The sequence below is a fragment of the Poeciliopsis prolifica genome, unplaced genomic scaffold (genome assembly GCF_027474105.1).
Source record: "Poeciliopsis prolifica strain line A6 unplaced genomic scaffold, Auburn_PproV2 SCAFFOLD007, whole genome shotgun sequence".
Lineage (NCBI taxonomy): Eukaryota > Metazoa > Chordata > Actinopteri > Cyprinodontiformes > Poeciliidae > Poeciliopsis > Poeciliopsis prolifica.
Window position 1 is genome coordinate 10,441,228 of NW_026562382.1, and position 12,324 is coordinate 10,453,551.

The following is a 12,324-nucleotide window of genomic DNA, read 5'->3' on the forward strand; positions in this document are numbered from 1 at the left end:
GCATACACATTTTTGTCATATTACATATTAGTTGAATTTTACAGTGTTAATTTACATTAAATATCCACATGTCCAAATAAACTAGAAACGTTACTCTCTACCAGTTTTCATATGTGTTCTGAATCTTGTATATATGAATAGAAATTTCATAATGAGATTATGAACACATTGCAAGTTTTTGTAAATTGTTTGGATTGAGATGATTAATTCTGTGTGACAGTGTTTACATATTTATTCAGTAATTAAAGCCCTCTGAGGAGCACAGGAGTGTAGCTTCAGGTAACAAGGATCAGGTTTTAATCACACTTGGAATCTATGAGAGTGATGTTTTGAGGCTGTCTTTTGGGAAAGTCTTCTGATGTGTGCGGGGGTTTAGATTCACTTTTTTCAAAAATGTAAAAAAAATGTTTTCATTTATTGTCTCAGTATTACACAGGAACTTTTTAATGCATCTTATCTCATTTTCCAGGTGACTGCAGACTTATTTTGTTTCAGCCTTTCTGCTTTGAAACATGGCAACACTGGAGGCACATCTTTGTAGAAATTTCTTCCCAAATGGGAGATACAGAACAAAAGACTTGGAATATTATTTTCTTATTATATTGGACTAACAACCCACTGGTAGCTTTCCAACTGAATGATTTATTCATGTGTAAGGCCCCAAGCAGAATCTGATTCATTGTAGAGTCAGGGAAAAAGAGGCCAAATATTTATTGATTTGTGGGTTAGTTTATAGTTACACTGTGTCTATGTATGTTTGAACAACCACCATTAAATCTGCAGTAGATAACTTTTATAAACATATGTTTTTAACATATTTGTTGAAATTGTTACTATGACCTCAAGGTTTAATATGGGATGGATAATCTTGACCATACAAACTCAAGATTGTTGCTGTGCAAATGGCAAAGGATCAACATAAAGTTGTGGATTCAAAGCAGACTCTGCTGTGGGGGAGGAGCCGTAGCACAGCAGCCGGAAGCTAGTGGGGAGGGTTCATATTTCAGTCCTGTGTGCCATCATATAATTGGAGTATGTATTTATTTTATGATGCTCCTTCCTTGTATGTTTTACGTGTATCCTGTTGACAGGCGTAAAATTCAATCTGCAACTTCATCATGTCAGGACAAGTAACATTTTCCTGGACACCACCGACTGGTTTTTTTGTATTTCTCATACTTCAGATCATTCTGTGCCAAAAGTGTTAATGTCTTCCACGCTGCCTATGAGTGTCCCTAAGAGGTCAAATAGTTATCTGCTTAACTGACTTGAAAAACAGAACCCACCCTCTAGCTATGTCAGCCAATTAAATTATTCAGTTTGCTACAATAAACAAATCTTCACCAGTACTGACAGAGCATCTGTTTGATGGAGAATGAGATTCAGTAACATTATCCCTCAGTAATTGCCCCCACATTTGGGTACCATTTCTGTAAAATACAAATAATATGTTTGGTGTAATTTCTGCTGCAGTATCAGATGTATGAACAGTAATAAAGTACTATTTACTGAACGCAGTGAGTCTTCGTCGTCGCATAAACATAAGCCAAATAAATACTGAGCTTGCATTTTTTTCTGTCGTTTCCCAGTCATAAGACTAACAAGACAGAAATGCATAAACAAGAAAAAAAAAAAAATCACTAATATGATGTTGATTCTTTATTAAGGCAATAATTCATAAAGAGTTTGTCAAAGTAGGGTTTAATAAATTAAAGTGATCATGCACAGGTTGTATACAAAAAAACAATACAGTACAAAATTAATTTCACAAATATTGCCGTTTTATAGCACAATAAAAATGTTACCATCAGGCAAATGCGGCAGCGTTTACATACAGAAAGTCGATTCAACCAAAAACTGTGGGTCACTTAAAAACGATCAAGGAGGTAAAAAAATACAGCATCATAAAAATCAGCTAAGAAAATTTAGTAGCTTATTTCCATCTTGATGTACAAAGTTTCACAGAAGTAAATGCAGAACCAGCAAGAAAGGAATGTGGATGACAACTACAACCTACAGGACAGACTAATGCAAAATCACAATCTTAACACGAGCTAAGGTACAACGACAAATTAAAAGAGACCTTGCACCATGCATGCGGGCCTATCAGCTTCTAAAACCCCCCCCGACAAAAATGGGGAGTGGGTAAATAGGTGTAAGGTGCATCATGTGCACCGAGAACAGATGCTAGTCCATATAGAAGGCATTAAAAGAAGTATCCATCATTATAATACAAAAAGTATTCACATAGGGAACAGCTGGAAAACAGAAAAACAGTTTTGATCAGAGCTTAAAAGAGCACATCTTCGTTTTTGATGAGCACCTCCACCACCTGCCTCTGGTAGCGGATGTCGTTCAGTGCTGTCATGGCGTCCTGGTTGGGCGCACGCATGAGGGTGGGCCCGAAGACAATTCCGAGGTTCTCCGCACTCATCAGATTGAATTTCTCATTTTGTGTTACCCTGAAATATTTATTACAATTAGACATACACACAACTCCCCGCCACTGTGAGAGGAATGAAAATAACAATGGTGTTGTGTCTGTTCCTCTTCCATTCTCTTAAGTTGTTTGAAATTTCATTCTATCCATTAGCTGTTACAGGGCTTGTTTGCATTACTCACCTTTTTAAATGAGCCATGAGGTACTTGAGAGTTTCCTTGTGTGATGGCGGCAGCAGAGCGAGAGCCTCCCGGAAAGCTTCCAGCTTCTTCTCAGGATCTGTTGACTCTACCAAACAGAGAGGATGACGTGATCAGCATAAAAAGATCACTGAAAGGGACAGAGGGGCACAGGCTCAGGGGCCCGAGGGGTAGAGTGGCTCAAAACATCTACATGTAAGAGTTTCTATTTAAGCGATATCTTGTTGGAATGTCTGACAAAGACAACCAAAGGGAAAAGCAAATCCTGTCCAAAAGAGTAAGGAAGGAACACGCTCATGCTGCAGCACATTTTACATTCAATGGTAGTATATAGAACAAATCTATAAAATATATAATGTAAAAAAAAAAAAACACAAAAAGCAAATATATGCATTTAATGGTCATGTTTGTCTTGTGCGGAGAAACATCATGTCACTGACTCATTTTGCTAGTAATAGTTATTAGCACCAAAACAAACAACAAACCTCATGGTTTTCCAAATTGTTTACTTCTTTTGGTATGAATAAATAGCTGAAGCTAGATAAAACTGTCCACTGAGGTATCTAGCATTTAAATTATTTATCCCTTTAGAAGTGGTCAGGCATCACTCCAGCCTCAGAGGAAGCAGTGAGTGATTAAAGTATTTCCTGTTGTTGAAAAGCCATTTGTATCAAAGAGCAATGGGCGATATTGTTAGATATTAGTAGTTTAAACAAGACTTTTTTTTTTTTGGGAAAACATGATTAAGTAAAATGCACAATCTGCACCAACAACAGCTTGGAAGCTTGGAAATAAACAGAAAACGGCAGAACTATATAATGTGTTTTTCTTCTGTCTGGATGCAGATCACATTTGGCATGAGCTTATTGTAATTTGAGGGTTTTGTAGTTGGCTTGTTATTTGCACTGCATGCATATGTTTTTTTTTGTGTGCGTAGTTTAAAGTAATTTTAACTAGTTGGTCATCTGAGCTGATTATGTAAAAATCAAATTGGGGCTTTTATAAAATCAGGGCTTCAGTGCTGAAAATTAACAAAAGCTATAAATGTTCTGTGCAGCACATCAGCTGCATTCTGAGTACTATTAATGTCTATTGCATGTTATTTTAAATAACTTCAGCAAGAATTTCAGCAAAGCAATCCGATGTCATACATTCATATAAATCTGAGGTTCACATTACAACTGTCTGCAGGTGGATTTCCTTTGTTTACGGTTTACCTCTATCATGGTGTAATTTTTTCTTTACTTATCAGAGATAAGTAAAGAAAAAACAAGTAAAGAAAAGTAAAGAAAAAACAATTTTCTTTACCTGCCATATTGGCAGGTCACATCATATGCAAAATAAATGTGAAATGAAAAGCAATGTTTTTCTTCTTCAACAATATTTGCGTGCTTTAAATGACTTCTTAAACCTACTTGTGGCCTCGATGAACCTGGGGTAAGCATCGTAGGAGATCACAGGAACTGGCAAATCCCTGAGGTACAGCTTCAGTGCGCTCGTGATGATATTGATGTCTTCATAGGCGTTCACTGAGATGTCTGTCTTCTCACCATCTGCAGAGATGTGTGGTAGGATAAGGGAGACAAGAGCGGGAAAATGAGAGTGCTTGTACTGAAAATGGCTCACATCAGCACTTTCGCATCACAGTGTGAACTGAGGAGTAAAGACACTATGTTATGGCGTTAGAGGGAAAAAAAAATCAATTTCTGCTCTCTCTCCTTTTTTTTCTGGAGTATCAGCTATCATGCCTTTGGCCTGTTTAATTCTGACTTTGGCTCATTTATGCATGCTTTCCAGAGGAGAGTTTGGCCTACTTGTGCTGGCAGACTGAACATCACAGCGCTGTGAGCTGGAATGACACTCTGTCATGGTTGATCTCCTGCATGCGGATCTGGCTCAGGATTCAGTCCGCTGCTGTGGGGTTTTTCTTACAGTTAAAATTCATATGGCGCTCGGCCACGACAGGTTTATTCTCACTAAGTTGACTACTGAATCCCAGCACAGCCACGTTTAAGACAGTGTGACCCCTCTGAGGGCCCTCCCTATCTGCCCACACAGTGAAATTCAACAGGAGTCGGAGATGTCAGAATCTGCACTCCCAGACGGACTCTAATCCTGTCAATTTTCCATTAATCTGAAGAGATCTGAATGTCTTGTGGACATATGCAAACAGGCTTCAATTGTCATCCTTGACTTGATAACAATTTATAAAACAAAGAAGACAAACCTTTATCAAATCCCGACTTGACTTCTTCCACCGAATCGCTGAATCCGGATATTCTGTAGAGGCCCTCTGACTTCAGTCCTTAAAGAAAAAAAACATGCAAAATTTCAAATATCAAACAAGTTCTTAGAAGAGATTTAGAACATTTTCACCTGCATTTAGCACGGTCTAATTTAGGAATAAACATGAAATATTCAGAGGAAATTGAAGTCAAAACATTCTCAGTATCATACAATAAAGGAAACATGGGTCTATGGAAGCAGTTTTCTGCATCACTGGGCAAAAATAATAATCAAACTTAGGTACAGACAGACAGAGGGGGGAGACAATCAGAGTTCTCTGAATGATTTAACTGAAATGCAATCAGCTCAGACAGCAGGAAACAGAGTAATGTTTTCCTCATTACGCATTTACAATTACCAGCAATATCATCACTCCACTCAGCCTTCGCTTGCAAACAAAAACATTAAATTAGTCTGTAATTGAATCAGACTTTAAGCACCACAACCAAAAACGCACACATTGAAGATGAGTTGAAAGAAAACTGTCTTAAGAAATACAAGAAACAGAAGTCTTTAAGCCACTCAAAGATTTTTATCTGTAAAGAAATGAGCAAAAAAAGTAAAGTTGGTATTCAAGTACAGTGATCAATTTAAACAAGTCAAACATGAAATTGTTTTTATTGTCTTGGAATGATGTTTGATGGAAGCAAAGCATTTATACTGCCTTCCAAAGATATTCATAACTTTTTTAACTTTTTTCACCTTTTGTCATGTTGCAACCACAGGCTCAACAGAGCTTATTGTAATTTTATGAAACACAAATAATTGTGCTCACGCAGAAGGAAATGAAGCATTATTTAATTTTTTTAACTAGAAATCTGACAAGTTTGATGTGCATTTGTAGCCACCGTTACTCTGACATGATTAAATAAAATCTAGTCCAACTTTTAGAGTCTATAATTATGTAATATAAGTACAAAAACACCAATAGGTGTTAGATATGCACTTTAACCTGGTGTTAAAGGAAAGCCTTATCATGTTTAAATTGGCCATAACCCATATAGGGGACACTCCAGACACATGGACAAAGGTCTTCTGGTTAAATAAGACCAGAAGACCTAATGGGCTTGGTGGCCACTTTGAGAAACCCCTTTCTGATTGTTTTGTTCCAGCAGAATATCTTCATTTGTAAAGATATTCCAAGACAAACATGTTGAGCCACAATTATTGTATTTTACTGTCGCATCATTTTAGCCTCTTAATTGATTAGTTTTATGATTAAATCAACAGTGTGTTGATCCATTACATAAAATCTCAATAATGACTTTTGGATGTAATGTGACAAACTGTGAGAAACATCAAGTTTTTTGGTTGTATATAAAATGCACAAAAACTAACCTCTGGACTCGATTTCCCGTATGCACATGTCCACCACCATGGGTCGGGCTGTGTTGTAGGCCTTCACCAGGGTCGTGAGGTCACAGCTGTAAACCTTACGGACGTGTCTCAGGTCAGGCTTGCAGTCGTTGGGCACCTGAGCCGAGCACTCTTTGTGAACATTCATACCACAGTCTATAAAAGAAGAGGAGTCAAATCAGTAATAAGCAGTTGCTTTGACACAACATTCTTGTTTGCTTGAAAGCACTTGGCAACAAATATATTCCAAATCTCACTGGATAATTTGTGACTGTTAATTTTTTCATATTAGTTTCTGAAATGTCACAGCACCTCTGGAGAATTTGTTTAATCTCCTCACAGCATTGGAGTAACCTTGAGTACCGAATAGATGGATTCCCTGCCAGATGGCCTTAGATGAATTCAGATGAACCAATTAAAGAAAGATAAGCTAATAAAAAAAAGAAAACAAAATGGGAATGTGCAGTGCAATGTTCTGGTTGCCCAAAAATATCTACAAGACATAATACGCTCTTTGACAAGTGTTTGAGAAGAATATCAGGAAAAGCAGAACATATTGTGTTTTTCTCTCAGTCACAGCGTACAAGGCCTTGAGGCGCAGCTTCTTTCATTGTGTTGAGAACAGAGCATCAGCAGGGAGAGAGACGGGCTGCAGCTCTGCTCTTTAACAGGGACACATGTAGGGAGTCAGAAGGCTCAGTGAAAATGCTGGTGCCCAGAGGAAGGCCAGTCAGTGCAGGGCTCTATTCTTTTTCAAATATAAGCTTGCGCTCATTGTAAGTGGAAGCAGCGATCGAGGCGCTGCGGGCTACAGAAGACCTACTTTCCCAGATTAAAATGGGCCACTTCTTCAGCTCTTTAGATCTTAGATGAGCTTGTGTCTTCCAGTTCTAACGAGGGTATGTTTCACAAATCCAGTCAGCCGTTTTAAACAAAAAGCTTTTCATGTACATTCGAGAACCTGTAGAGAAATGTTGCATTTTCTGTGTTGTAAAGAAAAAAGCTGTGAAAGCTTTGGAAGCTTTTAGCATTTGCGGATATTTTGATTAATATGGATCCCCGGAGAAATTCGCACCGCCTGCTTTTACATGCATTGATGCAGAAATGTAATTACCCTAAGAGATGATTCTCTTAAAGACATGAGACAGGCCATATAACAGGGATGTGCGTGTCATCGGCTGCAAGCCTGCTGAGCCACCCTTGTCTGTGTGAGGATGGTGGCGGTCCGAGGTCTCAGGTGGGGGAGGCTGATCCCCAGGGAGTCCAGACTCTGACTCTAACTATTCTCCCATTTGAGAAAGGGTTAATTTTCTTATCAGCACATTATCATCCCAGTCTAGAAAATGTATTGGACGTCTTTCTGTCTGGAAAGATTTTTGAGGCAAGTCTCGTTTTTATATATATTATTTCAAGTGTTTAGGTTAAATAGGGCTTGACCTACCTCGATGATTGAAAGGGGCTGAATTTTAATGTATGTGTGTGTGTGTGAGAGAGAGAGAGTGGAAAAAAGCTCCTTTCCACACAGTCCCAACTCTGCACCTCATTAAAGAGATATGCCAGCTTTGTTTTCCTTCACAGGCATGATGGGATGAGGCTGGGTGGGTCGGCGGGTGGGGGGGTTTCACTCTGATGAGGAAATGTGCCACAACAAGCACCAGCAGAGCCTCGCTCTCTGGCACTGGGCCAAAAACAGTTCACACATACAAAAAAGAAAAAAGGGGGCTGGAAGAACAGTGAGGGGTTTTTTTTGGTATGCAAATGTGAGAATCATGGGAGACATTGCTGCCCCAGATTCAGCAAGCTGGGGTTGAGTCTGAAGGAATGATGTGTCTGTATGTGAGTGGCTGATAAAGACTAGCTTCCACCATATGAGGCTTTATATAGATTGTTGTCAGCACTCAGCATCAAGTTGTTAATAATTAATATCAGATCTCTTGCAGACTTACGTGACACACTTTGTTGCTTCAATAAAACATCAAAGACACACACCAGACTGGGTTGTAGTGCTGAGATAGAAATCTCACCTGGTGCATTTGACATGTGGAGATGAAATGCACTCAAGGAATTTTTACTCGCAGCTAAAGGACTGAGCAAATTCAAACAGACAGAAAATGACTGCACAAAGTGCAGACTTGAGTATGCAAAACGAGCTGATCAGAATTTTGTGGATATTTTCTGATTCACGTTTTTTTTCTTGTAAAGTTTTGACTCATATGAATCGCAGCTTTCAAGAAAGGCTGTTTAAAGATTTTTTTGCAACTTGAAAGGTTATAATTTTACAATTGGAGCAACCAAATTTGACGGTAAATTGATTTTAAAGTAAAATCAAATTATTAAATAGTTGATCATATTTATTCCTCAGCATCAACTTCCACACCAAAGGTGGTTGTCAGCATGACCTGGTAGTGTTCAGAATGGTGCCTCCACTCATTTGAAAAATATGGGATTTTAGAGTTTCCAACTGGCTGATCACGGATCTGTGCCTCTGGAGTGAATGTTCTTCAAATGTGCTCAGCCTGTGAAGCATAATCCATCAAAGGAGATGATGAGGAGAGCTGTAAAATGCATCAACTCCATTTGACTTATTTTGTATCTTCAGGCCCAGAAAGCTGTGAATTTTTATCCCAGAAAGTAAATTTTCCACATGACTGATCCCCATACCACTTAGTACAAACACAAGTAGGTCAAAAATAAGGCTTTAGACCCCATTGCATATATGTTGCATCACAGCTTTGTTGTACAATCAATAATCCCCAAACAAGAGTTGAGAGTTTGGGATTAAAATTCAATAATCCAGCCCTAGATATACTATAAACCAAGTATCCTACATAGCGTAATGCTCATTTTGAACAACACCAGTGTAACAAAGAAATGTTGTAAAGAAGCATAGCAGTTTATATAATGTTGCTCTATTGTGATGAATTGAACATACCTGCACATTTGACCCCCTGAGCCATCAGCCCCCACATAAATCTGGCACAGTGTTCGCACCAGTGAGGCCCCCGGAAGGTGTGGACCTGCAGCAGGAAGGAGGACAATCAGACGAGTCCAGCCATTTAATTTCTCTTATTTACACACAAAAAACATTTGACCTTCTTCCCCTTCTTCTCATCCCTGAAGCAAGGATTTTTATTTTTTATTTTTACATGGCCCACCCAGAGCGACAATCTATGAAGGAGTGAATCTGGGGTGGGGGTGGGGGGTCTATATCTATCATTTGCGTCCAAATGGGTTTTCAGTTGCTTTTGTGATTGCAAGGAATTGGGGACAGGAAACTGTGAGAGAATGAGGCAATTAAATAGCTTCATAATGATGCTGAATTCATAGATTTAAAAGCTATTTTATTGTTTTTTTAAGGAATTTGGATTAAATTTGATCATTTTTAGTTCAAAAAATGTTATGCAAACCTAAACAGGATTATTCAAAAACAAAAGAAATTATTTTAAACATACTTTATTTCACCGCTTTTCTTTTACTTGACTAAAAGATGATTACATTTTTTAAAAGATGTTTTTCAGTAAAATCAGGATCAGCTTTTATTGTCACCAGCACAAAAATCCCTAGTTGGCCACTTAATAATAAACGACTAAAAAAATGTTTTTGCATTCAGTGAAAGTATTTCTGTTTCATTGCAACGAGTATGAAGGGCATATTGTAAATGTCTTAAAGAAGGTGGAGGCGTTTGTGGACAAGTGATAGGCAGTCTTGCATCTTTGTGAGATGTTCACACAGTGGCCATATAATAAGTTGCTGGGAGACTTTTCAGTGGAAACAGAGCAAAGATTGCTCCCACACTCCAGCGGGTAACAACAGTTCAGCCAATCAGAGAAGTCCCTGAGCCAAGCAAGAAAAAAACAGTGGCAGTTTTCCGGCACCAAGTTAATAAAAGACACAGCCGGAAATGTGTTTTTGTATTTGTCAGCGGCGTTGAGAAAAATAAATAAATAAAATACCTTTCATAAACACATAATAATGTAATGCTTTTATAGAGATTTCTTGTTTTCTCTTCTCTCTATGCTTCTTGCAATCTTGTGCTTCTTGTGTTTGCTCTTTATTATAACTGCATCAACAACAATGTCTTTCTTCCATTGTTAATATTATGTTTCTCCTTATTTTTTACCCTTGTTTGTTTGTTTGTTTGTTTGTTGACTTTCTTTAATATTGCTTCCTTTTTCCAGATGATTCGAAGGACTTTGTTTCCCTCGATGTGCAAAAAAACCACTCCACAAGCAGAGATTTAATTGATGAATTAGAGATGCATTGTACCAGGTTTAACTGCTGACTAATGTGTAAACACTCTATAAAATGAAAGCATAAATTATAATCACAAAGAATGAATAAAAATAATGAATGGATAAGAACTTCAAGCAATGATTTTTGTTTTAAATGTAACTTGATGTTAGAAATCATGAAATCAAAAGGTTTTTACTTCATGTTTCTAACATCAACACATCGTTTCTTTTTCTGCTAATCCAAAGTATATTTAGTTTACTTAGCTGTCAAGATGCCTAATTAGCTTTAAATGGAAAAAAAAACCACAACTAAGCTTTGTTTCACAATTTTATGTTTTGTCCATTATGGCAGTGAAACACCGTCAATACTGTGCATAATTAGAAACTTCACACATGCAAAAGATTGAAATGTAGCAATTAGCAAACTGAAAGGGCAAAGCAGCAGGAAGAGGCCAGCACAAAAAAACACAGTCAAATTCTGCTGCTGCTCTCTGTCCCATTATAAACCAAACTGAAGGCAAACAGGGATGCTGTCCTCCACTGTTTCACCCTCATCCAGCATCATAATCTCCCCATCTGGTGCTCCAACTGACAGCAGCGCCCTACAGCCTGACCAACAGACTTTCTTTTGATAAAATCTCTCTGGAAGGCACCGAAACAGCTCTGTTTTTCACCCCCAACACCCAAAGCCCCCTCATCCCCCACAAGCAGCAGCTCTCCGGCCACACATGATGACATGAAAACACACTTTTGCAGAGGCATCTTACCTTAAAGTTGTGGACTTTTTCAGACCTGGGCGTCTGGACAACCTCCTTCAGCGAGGCTCTGCGAACCAGTGAGGTGAGCTGAGAGTAGGCTAACAGTTTAAGTGGTTGCCAAAAAGTGGCTGGAGGTTTTTGTGGCCCCATCCTCATTCCCAGAGCCGCCGCCAGAATGTCCTCCTGATTGGCCTCTCTCTTGGCCTTTTGCACCAGAGGCTTGTCTTTCTTTTGTACATTGTAGGACTCTCGAGATGGCATTTTGAAGCTTCACTCCCCAAAACGGAAAAAAAGATAAGAGTTAAAAAAGTCCCAAAAACTGAGGATAGTCTCCTTGATTATTTTTAAAAGAAGTGACTGTCAAACAATATGACTTGCATTTTCCCAGTTAAAGAAGCACATCTCCAACATAAAAGTCCTTTCAGAGTATGATGGAAAAGTATGCAAAACACCTAGAAATAAGAGAAAAAAAAATACTGTAGTCTTTGAAACTTCACACAGTCAAGACAGCAGATCAAGTGCAGCCTCTATGATTGGAGTGCCAGGTTTTATACAAAAGGGGTGCAGCCTTGGATGCTCATGTGCTTCCCTAGGAACGTAAATGCAGATGAGATGAGTGGCTGAGCTAATCCTCTCCTCCCTGCACAGAGCTGATATTCTCCCCTGGAACAGAGACAGCGCACTGTTGTGTGTGGATGCTGACAGGGGCGGGCTGAAAGGGAGAGAGGGGGAGGAGGATGGAGGTGGACCCTCCTGTAGTGGCAGAAGATTAAATGGATCCCACCAGCCAATCACAGCGTGGCTACACCAGCTTTGTAGTAGCCGCTACTCCGCCTCCCACCCCCCACCACCACGCACGCCATTCGAGCAGGATGACATAAAATGAGAGTGGGACGATAATGAGCAATGAATGAGTCATGCATCCAGAGTGGGCTCCAGCCCGGAGAACTTGCGACAGCATGTGGGCCGTTAGAGGCGAAGCTATTTTCAAAACCGGGTTGCCACAGAAACCGGTGACGACTGGAGCCTTCAAGGGCAAAGACGCACAAGCC

The 12,324-nt window shown here is 39.1% G+C and overlaps 1 protein-coding gene across 1 annotated transcript; it reads right to left on the minus strand.

Moving 5' to 3' along the window:
• Positions 1–1,658: 1,658 nt before the first annotated feature.
• chn1 (chimerin 1) lies at positions 1,659–11,977 on the minus strand. Its single transcript, XM_055032293.1, has 7 exons — positions 11,282–11,977; positions 9,215–9,299; positions 6,265–6,438; positions 4,868–4,945; positions 4,056–4,193; positions 2,623–2,728; positions 1,659–2,462 (listed from the first exon to the last, which is right to left on the minus strand). The coding sequence occupies exons 1-7, from the start codon at positions 11,531–11,533 to the stop codon at positions 2,291–2,293; spliced, it is 1,005 nt and encodes a 334-aa protein (XP_054888268.1). The 5' UTR covers positions 11,534–11,977; the 3' UTR covers positions 1,659–2,290.
• Positions 11,978–12,324: the final 347 nt, after the last annotated feature.

Coding starts and splice junctions, on each gene's coding strand:
- chn1 (XM_055032293.1), bottom strand. CDS start 11,533: ATGCCATCTCGAGAGTCCTACAATGTACAAAAGAAAGACAAGCCTCTG. Junction 9,300..11,281: donor AAAAAGTCCACAACTTTAAG/GTAAGATGCCTC, acceptor TTCCTGCTGCAG/GTCCACACCTTCCGGGGGCC. Junction 6,439..9,214: donor TCAGGGGGTCAAATGTGCAG/GTATGTTCAATT, acceptor CTTCTTTTATAG/ACTGTGGTATGAATGTTCAC.